General features: G+C 34.6%; 1 protein-coding gene across 3 annotated transcripts in view; it reads left to right on the top strand.

Moving 5' to 3' along the window:
* Cht10 (Chitinase 10) overlaps positions 1-23,049 on the top strand; it is a 48,277-nt gene that overhangs the window by 9,714 nt on the left and 15,514 nt on the right. For all 3 annotated transcript variants that reach the window (XM_087356366.1, XM_087356365.1, XM_022061374.2), the window contains 30 exons: positions 123-394; positions 795-1,039; positions 1,967-2,152; positions 2,253-2,456; positions 3,745-4,031; positions 4,594-4,899; positions 5,792-5,915; positions 6,119-6,406; positions 6,856-6,950; positions 7,091-7,334; positions 7,689-7,871; positions 8,454-8,737; positions 9,311-9,538; positions 10,100-10,298; positions 10,389-10,501; positions 11,025-11,247; positions 11,628-12,176; positions 12,756-12,943; positions 13,788-13,992; positions 14,233-14,369; positions 14,947-15,178; positions 15,445-15,624; positions 16,198-16,409; positions 17,336-17,471; positions 17,866-18,008; positions 19,402-19,587; positions 20,409-20,534; positions 21,136-21,298; positions 22,281-22,500; positions 22,745-22,878. In XM_087356366.1, coding sequence (XP_087212492.1) covers positions 129-394; positions 795-1,039; positions 1,967-2,152; positions 2,253-2,456; positions 3,745-4,031; positions 4,594-4,899; positions 5,792-5,915; positions 6,119-6,406; positions 6,856-6,950; positions 7,091-7,334; positions 7,689-7,871; positions 8,454-8,737; positions 9,311-9,538; positions 10,100-10,298; positions 10,389-10,501; positions 11,025-11,247; positions 11,628-12,176; positions 12,756-12,943; positions 13,788-13,992; positions 14,233-14,369; positions 14,947-15,178; positions 15,445-15,624; positions 16,198-16,409; positions 17,336-17,471; positions 17,866-18,008; positions 19,402-19,587; positions 20,409-20,534; positions 21,136-21,298; positions 22,281-22,500; positions 22,745-22,878 — 6,286 coding nt within the window. In that variant the 5' untranslated portion in view covers positions 123-128. The remainder of the gene's footprint in view (positions 1-122; positions 395-794; positions 1,040-1,966; positions 2,153-2,252; positions 2,457-3,744; positions 4,032-4,593; positions 4,900-5,791; positions 5,916-6,118; positions 6,407-6,855; positions 6,951-7,090; positions 7,335-7,688; positions 7,872-8,453; positions 8,738-9,310; positions 9,539-10,099; positions 10,299-10,388; positions 10,502-11,024; positions 11,248-11,627; positions 12,177-12,755; positions 12,944-13,787; positions 13,993-14,232; positions 14,370-14,946; positions 15,179-15,444; positions 15,625-16,197; positions 16,410-17,335; positions 17,472-17,865; positions 18,009-19,401; positions 19,588-20,408; positions 20,535-21,135; positions 21,299-22,280; positions 22,501-22,744; positions 22,879-23,049) is intronic.

The following is a 23,049-nucleotide window of genomic DNA, read 5'->3' as shown; positions in this document are numbered from 1 at the left end:
TAAAATTTTTATTTCTCTAAAATTCAGTGGTGTTGTATAATACCAGCATCTGTCATCTTTACTTTCAACTTATTTTATTGTATACAAATTTAATCAGATTGAGCTGGCATTATTCCTTACAGAGAGAAATGAGGTTCCAAACGTATGACCTTATTGTGGTGCTGATATTTATACTGTCGACACTTCTCCAAAAGAGAGGGGCATCAAGTCATCATTATCCACCAGAAGATGTTCAGACATTCCAGAGGGATTCTGTTGAATGGATCCCTTCCTATGAGAAACCTAATCAAAGGAGTTCTCACCGTTCGTCCTTCGTGGGGTATGTGTTTGGAACACAATCTCTTCCTCTAAGAGAAGCTGTTGAAAGTGTTCCAAGGCATACTTCAAGTTATAGGTAAATACTCCAGTAGCAGAAATACATTGTTAGGTTGATAATCTTTCTTCAAACACTCTTTTGATGCTAAGAAGTCTAACAAATAATGGTAATGTAGAAGTTTAGTAAAAAGTGGTCATGCAGGTTTTTTATACAAAGACTAACAATTCCAACACATTAGGATTAAAATATTTTGCAGATAAATTACATTTTAGTAAAATAACTGTACATTGTGTTTGAGGATGTCCAGATTGTATGTGACAGGAATGTCAGACCTGCATTTAACCCATAAATTTGTCTTGCATGTAGTGAGAGGTTAATTCCCCCAAACATATATTATATTTCTTATACTTTTCCAGTAAGTATGATGTTATTTTTAATGGTAATAATGTTAAAATAACAGATTATATTATTCCATCAGGTCAGATCACCGAGTACCACTGAGAGATGCAGTTGAGCACAGACCTTACCCTGACGTTAGTGTCAATCCATTTGATATTGGGTGGTCTGAAGTTTTACCCAGTGTTGGTCAGTTTGGGTCAACTTTTGCCTGGTGGAGAGAGAAGCTTCTCTCAAAACAGAAGTATATCTCGTCTGTTACTGGAGAAACTACAGAATCAGGTGCCAGCTTTAAGGCAGCACATTATTATGGAAATAAGGTCACAGGTAATAAACAAAATTCCAGTGTGCATAATAAAATAATTATGCAGAAAAATTTCTCACTTGACAGAGTCCTGGTGCAATAATATAAGAGTAATAACTGTCTTTGTTCTTAAAGTTTAATATGATTATGAACTATGTAGGATTAGGCTTTATTTCCTATCCCTAAACCCTTTAGGGTCAGTTGGTCTCTCTGCATTTTCTTCTGGTGTCCAGTATTTCCTTGTACCAATGATTCTTACAGCAACAGGCATAAATTCTGTCTGGTTAAATTTGTTTGTTCAGGTTTTCCATTACATTTTATTTCCACATTTTGTTTTCGATAGTTATTGCAAGTCAGTTTTTTCCCAGCTGTGGTAGTATTTACCATTAAGTGAAGAAAGAAAATGATTTACTTGTTGAATCCTGAGCTCTCTTTCAACAACTTCCATAAGATTTCCAAAATTCTTGTTTAATAAAATGCATTACTTTCTACTTAAAGAATTCACACTATTTCTCTTTTTGTTTAGCTTCATAAGTGACACAGATAAATAAGTTCCTATAAATATGGTTGTTGTCTGGGTTTATTCTGCTTCAGTGTTTTTTCAATGATAAAACCTGTTTTGAGGCTTTTGAAGTTTTAAGATGTGGTTTTCATTGTGATGTGAATATAGATGGTGGTCTGGATTGTTGTACTTTATAGTATTTTGGCTGTCTGCCAACATTTCAGGTCACCATCTGTTGCTTCTGAAGTTCATTTACCCTCAGTATATTAGGAAAGGAATAGTATCTTAATACCAGCTGCTGGATAATTTATATCTTGTACACATTTTTAGTAATGGGAAAGTAAACTGCTATTCAAAGTTTTCAGTAAATTTAGCCCCTGAATTTTTCTACTTTAATTTATAAAATTTATTTATACAGTTCTAAAGATTAGTTTGTGCCTGTTAACAGGGAATCAACCATATCATGTGGTGTGCTACGTAGAAGGATGGGCTGTATATCGCAAGGAACCTATGAGATTCAATTCTCTGGATTTGGACCCATTTGCTTGCACGCATGTGGTGTATGCATTTGCTACTTTGGATCCTCACTCTTTTACCATTTTGCCTCAGGATGAGGAGTATGATATTGTAAAAGGTAAAATAAATTTTGAAATTTGTTTAAAATGTCACAATTAAAAACTAATGAAATAATGTATCGGTTTTACTAATTCATTAGTACAATTTAATTTGTGCAGGAGGGTACCGGGCAATGGTGGGACTGAAGCGTGTGAATCCACAACTCAAAGTCCTCATCTCTGTTGGCGGCTGGATAGAAGGAAGTCACAAGTTCTCACAGATGGCCAGCAGTGCCTTTTTGCGTCGAGAATTCATCCGCTCTGTAATTCATTTTCTTGATGTTCATGGTTTTGATGGTCTTGACCTTGATTGGGAATATCCAGGTAGAATTTTGTTACATACGAACACGTGATACTCAGTGGAACTTGTTTTGTCCAACTTCATCTTGTAAATGTTTTACAGTAAATTTTAATCCTATAACAGAAATCATCTATGAATCTTTCATAGTGTGGTAGAGTGTGACAGATATACTCTGTAAAACAGAAGTTCATAAAATTTAAATAACAGTTTAATGTGAATAACAAAATACTGCAAGACAGTAAGCCAATAAGGAACATTTGCCTAGAAAAGACATGAAAGAAAATATTTAAAATAACACTGTAAGTTGTCTTATAAAAAGGTTGCTGAGAAACTGGCAGTTATTTTGAAGGCTTTTGTTGTAGTAGTTATGAACAAATTATGAATGCTAGGAAAATGCTCTTCGTAATAAAAGGAAACAGAAGTGTTGAAGGAGCTTTTAGCAGGCACACACATTTCCATAGTTAATAACCAGAGTAACAACAAATATTGGACTGTTCTGTTTCTACTTGTGACTACTTGGTTTTCTCAAACATCATCATTAATACATTATTAAAAAGCCATAACAAATTAAAATGGATGGAATAAATTTACATTTCTATATGAATATATATAATTAGGACATGTGTTCCCAACTAAAAATTATCTGGGTTTGAAAATTTAAGTTAACACTTACTCAGAATAGTGACATTTTACATAGTGAGATTCTGTGTTTGTGATAATATAGTTGTGTGATGGTTTTCACACTGAATGCAATACTATAGCCACATGGTTCTGTATGTGATGCATGTCACTAATTTTATATATCATACTGCACATGAGCTAAATAAAACATATTAAATGAAAGAATTAAGACATTTTAAAAACAAATTACTTCTTGCTTAAAGACTGCTAAATGAGGGATCCCTGTGTAAAGTAATTACACTTCATGTTCAATTTCTGTACATTTTGTTTAATTTAGCAGTGAATTTTTGTCTAATTTAATTTTGCAGTATTATATAATAAGAGAAGCAAATGGAATGTTCATAATTTGTAACCTCAGCTTCCACTAACATGCATTTAGGAGTTCAATCACCTTTCCCAATTATTTATTTAATGCAGTTAGACATTGCATGTGCTTAGTTAGACTGCTATGGGAAGACATGCTACATATGTCTGAAAGGTGAAGTACATTTTCGATATAAAACAAGACAAAATCCTATTTTATTGCCATGTATAAATACACAAATGGCAGATCATTATCCTATAATTTAACAAGTTGAGCGTTTATTTGTTCTATGAAGTATAATGTATGCTTGAATGGGTGTATTACAGGAGCTGAGGACCTTGGAGGGAGGCCATCAGATAAGGAACACTTTTCACTTCTAACAGAAGAGTTGTCTGAAGTGTTTGCTCCTCGAGGATGGCTTCTCTCCGCAGCTGTGTCACCTTCAAGGTTCAGACTAGAGGATGCATATGATGTACATCGCCTGGCCCGCAACTTGGATTTTATCAACTTGATGACATTTGATATGCATGCAGAAAGAGATCATTCAGCTGACCACCATGCTCCTCTTCTTCAGAGGAAACATGACACAGGCCTCAATGTCTTTTACAGTGTTGTAAGTATACAATTAGGCCATATGAAATGTTTTTTCTTCAGAAACATCTGATGTAACTTTTCCTGTGTTACATGCCTGCTGTAAGAAATTTCCAGTGTGGAACAAGGTTTAGCATATATTCTTGTGGTTAATGTCACAGTTGGTAGATGGTTCTTAAACACATTATAACTAGAGAACAATATATATTTAAACAAACTAGAGAACAGTTCAGGAAGAATATATTGAAACTTATTGAAATATTAATATAAAAAACTACCTTTACTCTGGTACCCAGCAGATTTGTTTATATGTACTGAATTTATAATTCATGGATCAATGTCATATAAACATTTTTTATTATAATCTTAGCTAATTTATATTCACCTCATGCCTCATTCTAGTGTCTTTCTCAACACATTGCATACCTCTTGACTTAGTTCATAACAATAAAGTAATGACAGATATCCATAGTTTGTTTCCTATTTGTACATTTGTACATTTCACTTCTAGTGAAATGTACAATTACAGCAGCATTTAGTCAACAATTCAAGTTTAAAATAAACTTTGAATTTTACAATGACAGGACTATTCAGTTCGTTACTGGCTGAAGAAAGGCATTCCACGAGAGAAGCTGATTGTTGGTGTACCATTCTATGGTAGATCCTTCACATTGACAAACTCCAGTATTACAACACCTCCTGCCCCAATTAAAGGCTTTGGAAGGGAAGGCTACTACACTCAGGAGCAGGGATTTCTGGCTTACTTTGAAATCTGTGAGCTTCTGGAAGATAAAAACTGGAAGAGGGAGACAGATGATGTGGGCAGTCCTTACATTGTTAAAGGAGATCAGTGGATTGGTTATGATAACCGTGACAGTCTTGCTACTAAGGTAACTTTACTTAAATAATCTATTGAAACTTACACAGATAAAGAAAAATGAAGTTCAATGAAAAGAAAGCACTTGAAACTCTGAGTAGTGCTTAACAGGTGTTTTCAACATGTACAAAAATGATGTGTAACTGAAAATTTCTCTTTGTGATATTTTTCACTGGTAAATTGGCGCCATCACTCTTAGACACTTATATTTAATTAAAAATATGTTTACAGTTGTGATGTAATTAGTGAGTAATATGTAGTGCACACATGCAAAGTCTGCATGCTGGGAAAGAAGTAATTGGTGCAGATAATAGGGATCAGAAGTCTTTATTGCATTGTGGACTTAATGATGATTACCATTAGACATAATGATGCTATCAGCTGTGCCTGTAATTATGATTTTAATCTCCTAATGCACAACACAAATTTGACAGAAAGCTGCAGTTCTTCTTATGCTTTCCATCTCACAAGTAGATTAGTCCTTCATTGCTGAGCTGTAGACTGAATAAGAAAATGTGCTCTTCTTTGAAACAGGCACTGCATTTATACCTATTCAAATTAATGCATGTAAACCTTATATATTTGATATAATATGTTAAAAGAAAAACCAAATTCAGATGTTCTTTATATCTTGAATGAAATTGATTCAACCAGATAACTTTTGTGTTGTTTCATTATTAAGCTTGGTGCTGGTCTTGTAACATGTGTAGAAATTTTACATTTTATAATTCTGAACTATTTTGACTTTCATCCATGCTGTTTCACCCCCATCAAAGCAGATGATACTGTAAAAGACATCTTAAAGCCATTACATTATATCAGTTTGTTATACAACTAATACTTATGTCACATCTGTTGGGAATGACAGTAATTTAATGGTTTCTTCTTATTCTTTGTTCATTTAGATGGCTTACATTAAAAAGAATCGTCTCGGAGGAGCCATGGTATGGGCTGCAGACCTGGATGATTTTGAAGGCCTGTATGGGGAAAAATGGCCATTATTATCCACTGTGAGAAATTCTCTGCTTGGTAAAGTATTATTTATGTTTTATTTATGTTCTTTAACCTTTATTATATGGGAACAGGGATTTAAACCCTTACACTACAGGGCTCTTGGCTGGACTTAACTCTGTAGTTTAATGATTTAGAAATATTATATGGTTACACATGACCAGTAGAAACCAAAGCATATGGCTGATGAAGATTAATGGTAATGGGAAACTGTGTTGCAGTTGATGGGGATAAGCAGCCAATCTCACAGTGGCCAGTATTCAACCCACCACCAATACCTGGCTCACCAGTGTCAGTTGAAGCAGACCAGGTGAACTGTACTGGTCAGGGCTTTGTGAGAGATCCCAATAACTGTGCAGTCTACTATCTGTGCGAATGGGGCATGAAGCACACCTATCTCTGCCCTGATGGTCTCCATTATGACTCATCTTTGAATTCGTGTAACTGGCCACATATTGCTGGCTGTGATAACACGCCTGGTTCACAAACAGGCAAGGAATTACAAGCAGGTATGTTGATTTTGTTTATTTTTGGTTTATTTTATGCTCATTTTTAGTAGCTCAGACCGTATAGCTCAAATGATGTAGGATGATGAGTGAATAACAAACTAGAAAAGATGTGGGAGAAAGCATTCATGGCCTCATTTAAGGTACTATACTGGCATTTGCCTGAAGGGACTGAGTAAAACCACAAAAACCTCAGATGGGATAACTGATCTCCAGGCTGAGATTTGAAGCAGAGCCTCCTGAATATGAAATAGGAGAGCTAACCAATTGGCTGTCTTGTTTGGCAGTGCTGATAAAAGAGGAATGGATAGTATTCTTTATTTTTCTAATGTACTCATATATTTTAACAGCTTACTTTATATCCTCCCAGCATTGTATTATTAATCATGCTTCTGGATTAAAGGTTCTTTCATCTAAATATTACCAATATTCTTCATATGTTTATTTTACAGTTACTTCAGTAACAGATAACATATCTAAGGATATTTGCATCAATAATGGACTTTATGAAGACCATGAAAATTGTCGAAACTATTACTGGTGTCAGGTAAATATATGCAGTATCTTTAGAATCAAGTTCTGTGGTGAAAAATTTGTCTCTTGATTTAAACTGACATGATGACATCATAAATTTGAAATTAATTTATCTTTTAAGTGTCCCATCTTTATCATTTATTTTTCTCACAGGATGGAAAAGCATATCGTTTTGCCTGTGGAATGGGTCAGTTTTTTGATCCTGCAATGGGGCTTTGTTACTATGGCACTTCAACACGTTGCACTGAACCACCCAGTGCAGCTGTAAAGGCAGTAGAAGACTTAAATCATGCTGTGAGCAGTTTCTTGTATCCAGAAACCATTATTAGCGAGGACAATAATAATGTTGGTTTCAGCAGATACAGTGTCAAGCTTAACAATAAGCAATTCCTTCCAGGTAAGCATACATTAGGATTTTCCAAGTGCCAGACTGTACTATCAAAAGTTTTAATTGGAGTGCTTCTATAATATAGTAGGGATTTTTCTTTTTGCAGCCATGTTCATGCCAATAGTTCTTTATTTTCTTTCACATGTATATCCATAGTTCTCTTATCTGTTTGGAGTCAGATTCATTAATTATTTCAAAATAAATGTAATAATTTTATACATGTGAATGTATGAAATAGAATAACACACAGTAATATGGACACCTCCCTTCCTCAATTTTTCTGCCTTCATATTTATTTAAAAATAAAACTCAAATAATTTTCCATGCTGCACTGTGAGTTTATGGTCTCTCTCCTGATTTCAGAGGAAGACTACAAGATTGTATGCTATTTCACAAGCTGGGCATTTTATCGGAAGGGTGATGCCAAATTTGTCCCTGAGCATGTAGACTCCAGACTCTGCACTCACATTGTCTATGCATATGCTTCCCTTGATCCTGAAGAACTTGTTGTGAAGCCTTTTGATAGCTGGGCAGATTTAGAAAACAGTGAGTAATTTTAGATCTAATTTTGGAAGGTCTTAAAGTGCAATTTTGCTGCAAGTAAAGCATGAATATTATTTTGATTATCATAGATTTCTACTTAAATGACTCCCATTAGCATTACCAGTAGGTATCCTGAGAATAAATTTCACTACTGCAATGGTGAGTCACGAGAGTATATCGTTTAAGTGGAGGCTCAGTCTTTAAGGGGGTGGGGAGATAAATAATTTTGAACACCACAGATGAAACAGGAAAGATGCATGAAGTTTATGAGAGCCACCAGAGTGTCATGCAGTTTGTGCAATAATTTTTCTGTATTTTTACTTACCTGTGTACAGTTGGGATCTCCAGTGGCTCATGGAATGAAATTTAAGATCTTTTGGAGCTTTTCTTGAAGTGTGCTAGTATATTGTGGAACCTCAGTCTTCTCCTCCGTTTTGCCTCAGTATGCAAATATACCCCAGTTTTAGTTAAATTTAAAAATAGCTTTCCTAATACATATTCCTGTTTTGTACACCATTTCTCATGCTTTTTTGTAATGCAATGCACCTGTTGATAATAAAATTGTTTCTATCTCATTTTGTTTAGATTTCTACCAGCGTCTGACCTCTCTTCATGGTCCCAGGATACATGGGGCTGATGTGAAGGTCCTATTAGCTCTTGGTGGCTGGACTGACTCAACGGGAGATAAATATTCCCGTTTAGTGAGTGATGGTGCTACAAGAAGAAAGTTTGTGGCTAGTGTGGTCAGTTATCTAAGACAACATAATTTCAAGGGGCTTCATCTTGACTGGAACTATCCAAAATGTTGGCAGTCTAATTGTAACAAAGGACCTGCTTCAGATAAAGCTAACTTTGTTAAATTGATCCAGGCAAGTTCTAAATTGAATTAAGATAACTAGATAGAATTTTCAACATTGTAAATACAGCTCATCAGAAAGTAAAATAATTTTAAAATTGGCCATCCTTTTTGAAATGTCATGCGGTAGCCTAAGCAGTTATGAAAAACCTTGCAGTATGTAAATTTATATTATCTTTTAATCCTTTCAAGCCAGAACTCATCTAAATAATATTTAAAATCTCAGTTCATACCTAAAAATAAAAACACTCTTCTCCATTACAAAGATCAATTGGTTGATGCTTTTTTGAGGATATAATCACTGTTTGCTCTGAGAATCATCATTAAAATCATAAATACACTCTATGGACAAAATGCAGTCATTGAGAGGTACATATAATTACTATTTGGCTTTAAAGGGTTAGTGACTCTTACTTTGCACATAAAGAATATAGCCTATTTTTTATTTATTTTTTGAAACAAATGTTTACAATTTATGCTGCTGATTAAGTGGCTGGCTTTTGCCTGTTTTTCTTTGTCTGTTTGCCTTATCTTTGTTTCTTTTCGTTTTGGTAAATAATATACACATAAGAAATGTTTGCCACAGGAACTGAGCAAGGAGTTCCAGAGACAACAGCCCCCATTAGTGTTGGCAGTTGCACTGTCAGGCTACAAGGAGGTGATAGACCAAGCATATGACTTACCTGCAATTGGGCGTTATGTTGAGTTTATGTCTGTTATGAGTTATGATTATCATGGAGCTTGGGAGAAGATTTTGGGACATGTCAGTCCTTTGTACTACCGTAGTGGCGATCAAGTCCCTCAATACAACACGGTATGTTTACACATCATCTAATGTTAGAAATACTTCCTCAGTCATGTATTACTAAGTTATGTGATAACCTGCTCAATATCTTCTATTGGATGAAGTTGGTATGTCAGTCTAATTTTTTAACTTTGATGAAATAAAGTGATAATTTTGTTACTATAGTATTTTTATTTTATATGACTATTTTAGGTGATGCTAGTGGTATTAGAATGTCAAGATTTACAGTATAAAATAATTGCACTATATTAAATTCTGCCCATATTAAAACAGTTTTGAGTCTAGACAAGACTTATACTTGGAAACAGTGCAGACAGTGTTGGAACTGTGTAGAGTTAAAATATTTTTAGCCATATTATATGTCTGAGTAAGTTGGTTCAAGTAGTCATGGTTCTGACAAATATTCGGAATGAATTCAGTTTGAATGTTGAATGGGAAACCAACTATTCTGATTGAAGCTTTTGATGATATTCCTTAATTCCTCTAGACTATAGTACCTTGAAATAGGTCACAACCTTTTCTTCCCAGATTCAGTTCCTGGAAAATAATCAGTTTTCTGTTGCCAAATAGAATTATACCATGGAGTACTTAGTAAGTTTGGGAGCCCCTCGTCACAAGCTGCTGGTTGGAATTCCATTCTATGGACAGAGCTTCACATTGGCATCTATGACAGACACTGATCCAGGAGCACCATCGAATGGTCCAGGTAGACCTGGCAAGTTTACCAATCAACCCGGCATGCTGGCATACTATGAGATTTGTGACACAGGTAAGCTGATAATGAGCATTTCTGAAAAACGGAAATTTCTTATCTGTAGCAATGAAAAGGTCAATTAGATAATTTGTAACAATTTTGCAGTTCGTAACCAGCGCTGGACAGTGAAACATGACCGTTATGGAGCCACAGGTCCATACACATATTCAGATGACCAGTGGGTTGGCTATGAGGATGTTGAGTCTGTCAAAGAGAAGGTATGTTTAGAAGCTAACAGTGAAAAGATATCAAGATTGAAATATACTGCTTAAAATATAACAGCTTTGGCACTTTACGTATGCATGGGTGAAACAAAATAGCAAATGCTAGCTTTAACCTATCAACCTAATAAATAGCAAACACTGTTTTATTATGCACCAATAATTTGTTGTACAGCTGAGTAACTACTGTGTTAATATAAATATAAAATATCAGCTTTCTTAAAGATAACACTGTAGCAGAAATGAACCATGCTTTCAGATACTGAATAGTGGTGTTATGTTATAGAATATTCTAGATAATGTGAACAAGGTCCTCAAACCCTTGTAAAATTAATAATTTCACTTACTCTGTTTCTTCTAAGAGAACTACATGTATAAACATTAGAAACCTACTCTAACTTTTAACTGTGTTCATAAAATGGAAGCTGGAGGATTGGGTCTTTCATACTGATTATTATTTATTATAAATGAAGTGTAATTTGGATTATTCCAAAAGACTAAACATTTATTTTATCTGCAGGTAAAATACATTAAAAATATGGGTTTTGGTGGAGCAGTGGCATATACAGTCGACTTGGATGACTTTAACAACCTTTGCTGCAGAGAACCTTTCCCTTTGTTGCGAACCATCAACCGTCTGTTGGGCAACTTACCAGAGCGGGAGCCCAGCAGAACAGACTGCACCAAACCACCTGCACCTGTCACACCACAACCACCCACCCTTACTACTGGTATAGATACAGGCAAGTTGTAATTATTTTGTTGATGTGATAGGTTTTTGTGTACTTAGATGATTACTAGTGGCAACTTATAAGGTGGAACCAGGATAGGTAAATGCACTAAAGAAACCCTATTAAGAAGCATTGCTATTGTGAATAAATTGATCATTCTTTTTTGGCATTTAAAATGGTACTTGTGTTTTAATGAGGCACTTGCCCTTAATGACAAGCTGCTGCTGACAACTGCATTAGGTTTATTTAATATCTGGTAACAAAATATAATTATCACATTAGTAAGTTCTTTGAAAAATATATATATATATATATATATATAATACACATAAAATTGACAAAATGGACTCCTAGATTTCACTGATGTGATTTTAAATTATTTTAAAATGTAGGTGAAATCAGCTCAACACCATCATATGAACCACCTACTTCTTCACCTTCAACTTGGCCAGACTGGACTAGTTCAAGTTCTACCACTACTACAAGACCTACAACATCAAACACAACAACAACAACAACAACAACAACAACAACAACAACAACACCTTGGTGGCAACCACCAACTGCTACGACTACCACCTCCAGGCCAACCACTACATTACCACCATGGTGGCAACCCCCAACTACCACAACTACCACATCTACCACTCCTCAGCCTACCACAACCACTACTCCACAACCTACCACAACACCAACTACTACCCATCGTCCCTCTACCACGACTGTTGCTATAACAAAGCCACCCACCACATCTGCACCTGATGCTCCTCTGCCAGGAACACCTTGCAATGCAGGAGAATATCTTCCTGATCCTTCAAACTGTAATGCATACTACCGCTGCATTCTGGGAGAGTTGAGAAAAGAATACTGTGCTGGTGGGTTGCACTGGAATACTCAGAGCAAAGTCTGTGATTGGCCAAATGAAGCCAAATGTGAAAAACGTGAGTAGCTTATGCAGACTTTACATAGGAGTTCAACCATAAAATTTACTTCTAAATTGGAATATAGGCATTATAGGCATATTGTAAATGAAGCGTGTCCACTTTTTATGTATATATACTAAAGAAATAATGATTTCTCAATTTGTGTTAGGTACTGGTGCTGCATTCTTTCCATTGTAGGTAAGGGATTTTAAACCTGGAGTTGTGTAGCTCTGGCCAGAGATTTCCAAAATTGAGAACTATCATATTTATGCCCAGTGTAATTGATTTAAAGTAAGAAAACTTTATAATCAAGAATATATATTTACTGCTGTACTTCCTATTGTCTTACCTGTCTCTCTAGCCATTAAATTTTAATAGCAATGAAAGATTTTCAATTCATAGAAATATCAATTTATCTTGAAATGTGAAACAAATTGATAATGCTTGCCCAAAGATCATAAATATGGAATTTCTCTGAATAGAACACAATGATTACACTTGTGTAACATGTCTATCATTGTAACACTGAAATGAAAAAGTGAATTAGAGGAAGGAAAATATGCTAATTTTCCATTAACTGATTTTACACTGCTGCAGAATCTACAACATTTTCAACTACAAAAACTTCTCCATGGTGGACTACAGTACAGTCAACAAGTACAGCAGGATGGGACCACTGGTGGACAAGCACAAGCACAAGTACAACAACAACAACAACACATAGACCAGATGGGTGGTGGACACCATCCAAGAAACCAGCCACTACAATTGAACCAAGTACAGAGGTATTTGCATCATATTTTTGGCTTAGTTGAAATGGAAAATAAGTTTGAAATTTTGTAAAGTGTAAGTAAATATTCAATGAAGAATTATAATACTTAAAATTATTAATATTAATAGAAGTATGTATGTCTATATGTCAACCATTTATGTTTACAGTTTATGTATTGAAACTATTTAATGCTGTATAAATGCATTTCTTTCCAAAAAACCTTTAGTATTTTGTGATTATAAATTAGTAGTTACAGTCCTTGGTCTGTGGCTCTTTCCACATGATTCATACTGTTTTCTAAACACAAATAAGATCCTCCATTAAGTGGATTATTGTTAACACACATATTTATATGCAGGAAACTGAACTCTAAACATTTTCATTTAAAATCAGTAATTAATTGTTCAATTTATCATGTTAGCTTAGCCATCGCTCCACCTACCAGCAAAAGAATTGGATGCTAAATTATAGATGCAACTAAATTTGGGTGTCTAGGAGAAAGGCAACCAGAAGATCCCAGGTTTAAGACCAGCTGAATCTAGAGAATATTTTATTTTTCTGCATGCCTTCCTCTTTTTTCACCTTTGATAGAATCAAAACTCTGTCATGTGAAGAATACTGTACCCATGTTAAGCTGCAAGCCCTCCATGCCAGCCACCTCTTGAAGAGGAAATTGAAAATTTTACAAGCTGGATGCTCCAATCAAAACTGTTTGACCTAGCCAGTTGGTCTGAGAGCATGTCTGAAGGCATAAGCCACAACCCTTAGAGTAGGATTGCAGAATAAATGAAAATATATACAAAACACTTGAAAGATAAATGTCCTTCAGTGATTTGAAGTACATCAATTGCTTACAGGTTGCAGTAGTAGCTGAGGGATGTTCTAGTGGTCAGTATTACCCAGATCCTGTATCCTGCACAACTTTCTACATTTGTGTTAATGGCATTCCATTAAAGCAGACATGTGCTCCAGGCCTAGTGTGGAACCAAGCACAGACAATGTGTGACTGGACCTTTAATGTACAATGTGCAAATTCCTTGTCACTCTCATATGAATATCCACGTAAGTCCTATATCAGATACTCTGCCAGTACAGTATGAGTTTTACTCCTGAGGTTTCTGCTGTATGGAAGCATTTTTAACTTAATACGCTATATCTGTCTTTTTTTTATAAGTCCAAATTTAAAAGAATAAAGTCAGAATCACTGTTTCCAGCAGAAGTGTTTTAAAGTTTTGATATTTTTTAAACCATCTGACAGTTATGATAACATCAATAAAACACTTTGATTTTCTTGTGATACAGAGTTTCTGAAGATTAAAAAAGGCAGTTCTTGTAATGACGGAGAGTTTAGTTCAGCCCGTGACTGTACTAAGTATCTTGTCTGCATATGGGGCACATACCAAGAGTTCTCCTGTGGGTCAGGACTGCATTGGAATAATGTAAGTAAGATTACATAAAAGGATATAAAACCACAAAAATTGTAACAGCTAGCACACTGCTACAGATATTTATAGGTGTTAGTTTTTATTTATTGCTGCGGCTAATCAGTATTTATTAATATCAGTCTCGTGTTTGTGATAGGACCCAGTTATGTTGAAAATAGTGTAGGCCAAGCTATCTCTGTGAACTGAATATGAGGATTGTAAATGTGCCTGAAGACCACAGTGTTGAAATAATTATTTTATTAACCAGTTTTATCTGTATTCATCAGAATACTGGACAGAGGTAAGTGTGTATTTATGGTCATAGCATGGATATTCAGGTGACTACATATGTGTATTTGGAAAATATTGGCTGTTCAGTGTGGTCCATATATGAAGTACATTCAAGGGCCTTAAAATTTGTTTTGTATTGGTAGCACAGAGTACTTTAGATAGCTGAGACTTTGTCTGCCCTGAAGTTTTGTTTATCTAATAGCAGCTGTTGATATTCTTTTTCTTATCAGGAATCCTTTAGGTAATATCTCTGCATATGTTTATGTTATGTAATGTATGTTTTATTTCTGGTTTGTTTAAGGCTGCACGTATCTGTGACTGGCCTCAGAATACCCATTGCAAATCTGGAGATGGTGGTTTAAAACCAGATGATTTACCAACTGTGAGACCAAGTTCTCCACCAACAAAACCAACACTTCCACCTACATGGTCAGCTCAGAGCACACTGTCTAGTAGTGGTGAAGTGATAAGTTCCACTCCTAGTCTTCCTACAGTGGAGACCACAAGACCTCCACAAGGTGGTACATTATCTGGTAATTATGTATTCATCTTACTTATACAACCAGTTTGTGGGATATCATGTGTTGGTGAATAACAGAAATGTTCATAAATTCATAGTTGGGTTATTTCTAAATTGATATGACAATAAAGCTGTATGAAGAGAAACAAGCAGTTAGTTCCACAGGTTTTAGGGGGACTTCGTATGCAATGGGAAAGATTAAGCAGAATCACAAATTTTCAACTGATGATGCTTTTACTGGCATTGGTAAAACTTCAACAGGTTATGTTCCTATTGCAGGCTATTTTAAGGTAGTATGCTACTTCACAAACTGGGCCTGGTATCGTCAAGGAATAGGAAGGTATCTTCCTGAGACAATAGATGAACGACTCTGCACCCACATTGTATATGGTTTTGCAGTGCTGGATTATGAAAACCTGATTGTGAAAGCTCATGATTCATGGGCTGATTATGATAACAGTAAGTGTAAATGTAAAAATGTTACTAATTTTACTTTTTCATGCACATATTTTAGAGTAAGTATTATGATTAAAATAGTTCTTGACAACACCAAAATGTAATTTTGGTTCTTTTTTTATCCTTAGCATATTTGCCTCATGTTTGGTGTTTATAACTGTAGGAAGGAGTATAAGATGGGCAGTATATGTGGCATGCATGGAAGAAATAAGAAATGCATACAAAATTTTAGTTTGGAAAGCTGAAGGGAGGAGACCCCTTGGGAAACCTAGGCCTACATGGGAGGTAACATTAAAATGGATCTTAAATAAATGTTATGAGAGTATGTGGGCTTGATTGAACTAGTTCAGTATAAGGTCCAGTGGTTTATTCTTATGAATATTATAGTGAAGTTGTAGGTTCCATGAAAGGTGGATAATTTCTTGACTGTCTGAGTGGCTATTAGTTTCCCAAATAGGACTGTTCTATGGATTTATTTAGTATTAGGACAGTGTCGTAGCAATATATAGTAGCAACTTAAACTTTAAGTTGACTATTCAAAATAGTAATCTAAGGAATTATTGCTGTGGTATTCAGAGTTCTATGAACGAGTGGTGGAGTATAAGAAGAAGGGACTGAAAGTATCACTTGCTCTTGGAGGATGGAATGACTCTGCAGGTGACAAGTACAGTCGTCTGGTTAACAGCCCATCTGCACGCCGAAGATTTGTCAAACATGTTATTGAGTTCCTAGAGAAGCATGGCTTTGATGGACTTGATCTTGACTGGGAGTATCCGAAGTGTTGGCAGGTGAGTGCATGTGTGAAGAATATGTACTCATATATCTCTTCAGCCATGTTAAATGTTCACAACAACAAATTCTGAGCTGTCAGTTCTGCCATGTTGTCAGATTTGAATATTGTTGTTGGAAGCTAACTGAAGTGAGACGTGTACTCATTTGTCCCAAATTGTTTGACACTGAAGTCTGAGCCTGAAAATACTTATGAAGGCTTCTTAAATTTGCTGTGCCAGGGCTTTAAGTTATCTGGGTGTTATAATTAAACCTTCAGTGATTCTATTCAAATGTGTCCTAGCCTGTGGATATAGGAGGTTTAAACCCCTCATACCTGGTTTATACCAAGTGTGGAGACAGGCATCATGTGACAAACTGAAATCTGTACCATATATGGAGGCTGTCACTGACAGGTTAAAGATGCAGTTGTGGGAATAACATAGTAATTACTAAAATGCTTCTATGGAAAAAGAACACAGACTAGGATAACTCAAATAACACATTTAGAAAATATTTTTTAAATAAATATATGAATATTCATAGTACAAAACATGTCCTTTTTCTTGACTGAACATTATAATTAAAGTAGGTAAAGTCATGGGAATTTCTTTTTCAACCTGTTAATGGCAAATATATGTTCTTATGCTGTGTGAACTAACATCCAGTTGTTATGCATATCATTAATTTTGTTTCACTAAATACTCTAACACTAAACACTTATAGAACATTTCTTAAATTCACTCAACAATTTAAAGTATATTTTGAGTGAAATGTCTGTTGGCAGAGCCCTGCTATTGAATAATCTATTTTTGTGTGAGAAACACTTTTAGGTGCCATTTTGTAAATAAATATGATCTCAATATAAATTGTGGACAGGATTAAACTGTGTAATATTATGAAAAATTAGGATTTACGAATTGTACGTTTTTTATTAATTTAATAGGTGGACTGTAACAAGGGCCCTGATTCAGACAAGGCTGCATTTGCTGCATTGATTCAAGAACTAAGGCAAGCTTTTAACCCCAAGGGCCTGTTATTATCATCTGCTGTTTCTCCCAGCAAAACTGTTATTGATGCAGGTTAGTATTCCGTAATCTTTGTTTATTACCTGTCTCTGTACCTGCTGGTGAAGGTACTGGGCTGTATGGGACAGGGAATATACTTGGTGAAGTTAATAAGCACTGATGCATTGTTTTCTCACCTAAATGAAAAGTGAATAGGACAAATGGGCTGACAAATGTGCAAGAAAGAGCCACAACAAACATCATGTGTGCACAGTAGACATTTTCAGCACAATCAGTCATTGTTATATATCAATCTGCTGTATATTTTCCCATCATTTGTACAAGTTTATTATTCATGAATTTATCCACATTAACAGAAATGAATGTTAATTTTCTGTTGTATTTAACTCTCTTAAAATTAAACAGAAGTTCTGTAGTGGTAGCACTTCTCATTATAATTGTTTCCCAGGTTATGATGTAAAGGCTCTTGGTGAGAACCTGGATTGGGTTGCAGTTATGACCTATGACTTCCATGGTCAGTGGGATAAGAAGACTGGTCATGTAGCACCATTGTACTTCCACTCTGATGATGATTTCTTCTTCTTCAATGCAGTGAGTTATTCTCATTTCACCCTTAACTGGTCTTCATGTGTATGTGTTTAAACATGGGTGTTAATCATTTTGGAAATTATTTGGAAGAACACACTGAATAATAATTTGCAGCCAACTTTCAGTTATTCAACTGTAGCTATTATAAACATTTGCAATGAATTATGGTTCTAAAAGCCATGTGATAAAAAGCATGACTTCCATGAATTATTCTTTGTTTATAATAGATCACATTCATTCTCATACACACTGAGATTTTTCTACCAGTACCAAATCTTTGCTCATAAAAAACTCGTAACCCAAATTAACTGAAATGTTTATGCATAGTCGTACTCAAATAAATATTAAAAGTGTGAGACCAAATCCACAAACAAAACCAGTGGTTTTAAACATGTTTTTGAGCACTAAACACAAAATATTAATTCTATAATGGCTCATACACATATAAAAATGGTGAAAACTTTTTTCACTCAGTCACAAAGTGTTTGAATTTTATTTTTATTTTCTGAAGCATAATTTCCAAGTCCTGAAGAATTAATGTATGTCAGAGATAGTTTTAACACATGATGTATTATGTGATAAGCACGTTATTGAAGAAGGAAAGTGTTCTCATTTTGTAACTGTTGTTTGGTTTTATTTTTGATCATAGTTATGCATTTTTGCAATCTAGTGATCAACAGATGTTCTCATGATATAAACAAAGATGTGATGTATATTTTAAATATTAATATCACATAAAATAAATATCAAAATATTTTTTCTTAAGTAGTTGTGAGGAAAACTAATCATTATTTCAGAAATGTGTACAGTTTAAATATCATAATTTTCTACTATTGGGGGCAGTAAAATTGTTGTCACAAAAACACCCACAAACGTGACTGAGCCTAACAGCATTTATATAATGTAATGAATCATGTGCAGAAGTGTAAAGGTCATGTGACAAGCTGACATTGTGGCTGATAATGAGCCTGCAACCAGCTTGTACAATATTTGACAGTCTGTGTATGATTTGTACTGAATAAAGTTTCAGTATTCATCTCCCCTAACTCTCATTGCAAGGTTCTCTTATTTCCTCTAAAATCATTATCAGTAACTAATCTCTTTATATGATGTATGGTCTATCAATAGTCTTTTATCTATATGAATGGTACAGTGGGTGCATTTAAGGTTCATGAACTGCTCAATGTCTTATAATCCACTATTAATTAGGTTAATGTAAACACTGCCACATTAGTTTGAGTTTGAATTTTGTAGTACATTTACAAATTATCCCTCTTCTATAACCCCTGTTTATGCCTATGTGGTATATCTGCTTAATCTATTAAATTATCTTGTAAATAATTTGATTTTAAAGCCAGGTGATGTTGAAGATAAAAAAATATACTTTCTCTTTCAGAACTACTCCATCAACTACTGGATCTCTGAAGGAGTCCCACGTCGAAAAATTGTGATGGGAATGCCCTTGTATGGGCAGTCATTCCAGTTAGCTGAACCTTCCACAAATGGGCTAAATGCTCGTGCACCAGGACCAGGACAGGCCGGGGAGTTTACTCGTGCCGCAGGATTTCTTGCTTACTATGAGGTATGGATGTAGCTGCTTAGAAGCAATGCTGGTACTTTATTAGTTTTCCACACCTGACAATTCTTTTTTGTTGCTGAAATTAAGTAAGTGTTTTGATTTTAATGGGTTAATAAATTATCAATCTTTTATCATCAAGATGGAGTTTAATTCCACAGCATTGCAGGGGTTGGTCTGTATGATGTATCATGCATCTTAAATGCCTGTATATCTTGAAAAGTTCATTATATTTCAGATTTATCACTATCACTTGTCATCCTTGAAGTATAGTTTTGAGTCTTGTTAATGATCTGGCTATACATTGGTAAATCTCAGATGTGGGTGTTATTTCTGTGAAAAATAATCTCAGCTATTACTATTCCAGTGTCATCAATTAAAGAATCCATTAAGAATGTTCATTTATATTATATGTCTACAGCCTCATATTATCTAGACAGAACTTGTGTATTGTGCAGAAAATGGTTCTAACCAACTCTCATTCTTTTTCATTCCAGTCTTTCATAATGCATGTGCAGTTCTTTCATTTAGATAACATCACCTAAAAAACTGTTTTTTCTCGCTGTAGATAAGGAAAAGGGCATAATGCTTTAAGTATTCTGATTTCACCACACATCTTTATTTTATTTCCTTCTTACAGATTCATTTTCTTATACAGTTGCAAAGTGTTTCTTCACCTAAATGTGATCTAGATTTACTTCAATATAATATACTAATTAATAACATTTCTTATACAAGTAAAATTTACCTATGAATAATTTAGAGGAGATGTATTTTCACTAGAGTTACTGGTTTATGATGTGTAAAAAAAATCTTGTTTCTTAAAGATCTGTGATCGAGTAAAGAATCATGGTTGGACAGTCATACAAGACTCTGAGAGGCGAATGGGGCCATATGCATTCCATGGCAATCAGTGGGTCAGTTATGATGATGCTGCAACTATTCGGCTTAAGGTGAGAGCAGACAGCAAGATTACTGTCATTAAATTGTTTGGACAGGGACAGAGTGATGATTCATTTTTAAAACATAGGTCTAGAATCTCTGTGTCACTTACAGAATGAAGAAATTCAGAATTTCTATCTTCATTAGTATTAACTTGTCTGCAACATCAGCAAACATAATGTATTAAGCTACTGAAATATATTCAGTAATTAACATTACATAATGTATGAACTTTGTACATTATTATTGTTGTTGTTGTTAATTGATTCTTTGCATTTGTTTCCCTCTGAAAGTTTTGTGTAAATATTACAAGTGTCATATAAGTGAATATTGAAAACTGTTGCGAAATGATGAAAGTTATACGTATTTAATTTACTTGCAGTATATGTAATAACAGTGTACAGTGAAACTGTAACATTATTTACTTATTTATTTATTTTTTACTTCTTATCTTAATTGTAATTTTAAGAGAATGAATGACAGTATATCATTTGTAATTCCTTCTGATGAATTCTCCTGTTAAGTTTACACTGTATACTTTTACAATCTTGTTTAACCTGTCAGTTGTTTCTGCCTGAAGTATAACATGTTTATTCTAATGTTATGCTACAGTCTGAGTACATCCGCAAAATGGGTCTTGGAGGAGGTATGGTGTGGGCTCTGGATTTAGATGATTTTCGTAATCGCTGTGGTGAAGGAGTTCATCCTCTGCTCAATACAATAAGAGAAGTTCTAGCTGACCCACCCAGAGGAGAGACAGTTGAAGGCTTTGAACGTGAGTATGTCAGTTACAGATTTTAACATTTTTTAATGTTGTTTTCTTTCATTAGAAATTCTTATGATTGCTGATTCATAACCTTCAAAATATCGTAAGAGTTAATTATGATAGGTGATAAAATCCATCTATCTAACTTTTTATTAGTCCTGTGATTTTAAAGCGTGTGAGTGAACAACACTCCCATGTCTTAGGATGAGCTGTATTGTAATATTGCACCAATTGGTGCTTGTACATTGAAATTTATTTTAGCTTAAACTAAATGTCACAGTCAAATGGTTACTATTTTTAATTCATATTTAGGAGGTCCCAGATTCAAAAATCTGTCCAGAGATGAATTATTCTGACTGAGGTTTTTCATTATTTTTCTCATTTCATCCAGGCAAATGATAGGATAGTACCTTAAAATTAGCCATATTTGCTTCCTTCCATATAATTTTCAATTCATTATTTATTAATCAATCTATTATTTTATGATATATAACCTATGTTACTGAGAGGACCATTAAATAAATCATAAATAAATTAATACAAATCCTTAAGCTTAATATGAAACTTGATCAGATTATCATCACATACCATCACAACGACTATTAAGGGTTACCTCAGAGTTCAAATCATGCAGTTATATTTTACTTAAATGGACATCCATGTCATGTTTATCTTATTTGATAATAGTTTATGTTGTTTTGGAAGCATAGTTTTCTGTTTATTGGACATGTTGAAACAAATTATTTTTATACTCATACACTTTTTCTTCTGAATATTTCATTTTAAGTGCTTGTAAAGTTACTCAGCTGTGATACAGAGTTTCAGAATTGCATCATACTCCATGTTAAATGCTTACTTATGATCACTGTTATGCTTTTATTATTCAGTAGTGTTCTTTTCCTCATTAAAATAAAATGATCTTGTTTTGTGGGAATAAATATTTCCTGTCTGTAAGTCTAATCCAGGGAAAACATTTTCTTCCTTCAAACAGAACCAAAGCCATCCAAACTACCAACAACATCATTTTCAACTGAGAGCCAGCAGCAAGTCAGTACTGTTACACCATTATTAGGCGGTTCATCAGAAATTGACTTGACTTCAACTGCAACAGTGACACAGTCAACAGTTAGACCAACTACTGTGGGTGGTACCTCTCCCCTTGGTGGTGACTTTAAAGTTGTATGCTACTTCACAAACTGGGCCTGGTACAGGTAAACAGAACAGCGGAATATTCCTCTTTCTGTGGACTTTTTTAAATAAAATATGATATTACAGAATTCTGTAGTTTCCTTAATGGTAGTTTTACATTATTTTACACCATCTAGCCATCAAAATACCATACTGTGACCTAAGAGTCTCACCAGGTATAGTGAAATATTGTGTTACAATAATTAACTTTGACCTACATCTATAATGCTATTAAAAATGGACCATTTGTTTAATTTGTTCTTACAGGCAAGGTGTAGGTAAATACCTGCCTAGTGACATAGATGCTGACCTGTGCACGCATATTGTTTATGGATTTGCGGTTCTAAATGGTGATCAACTGATCATCAAGCCACATGACAGTTGGGCAGACCTGGATAACAGTATGTATTTTCAGTAATTAGCTGTCATTCTTAATCCAATAATTTAGACTTCACATGACTAGCATATCCATTTTGTCTACAGTAAAAAATTGACTTCCAGGCTGGGATGTTAGCTGACAGATGTGTTGATTAGACAAGTGAACCACTGAGTCAGTTGGTTTGGTATATCAT

This window comes from Zootermopsis nevadensis, unplaced genomic scaffold (assembly GCF_977971745.1).
Source record: "Zootermopsis nevadensis isolate Lab colony 2312 unplaced genomic scaffold, Znev_1.0 Znev_ptg000027l, whole genome shotgun sequence".
Classification (NCBI taxonomy): domain Eukaryota; kingdom Metazoa; phylum Arthropoda; class Insecta; order Blattodea; family Termopsidae; genus Zootermopsis; species Zootermopsis nevadensis.
The sequence above is the reverse complement of the archived record's forward strand: the minus strand, read 5'-3'. Positions and strand labels throughout refer to the sequence as shown.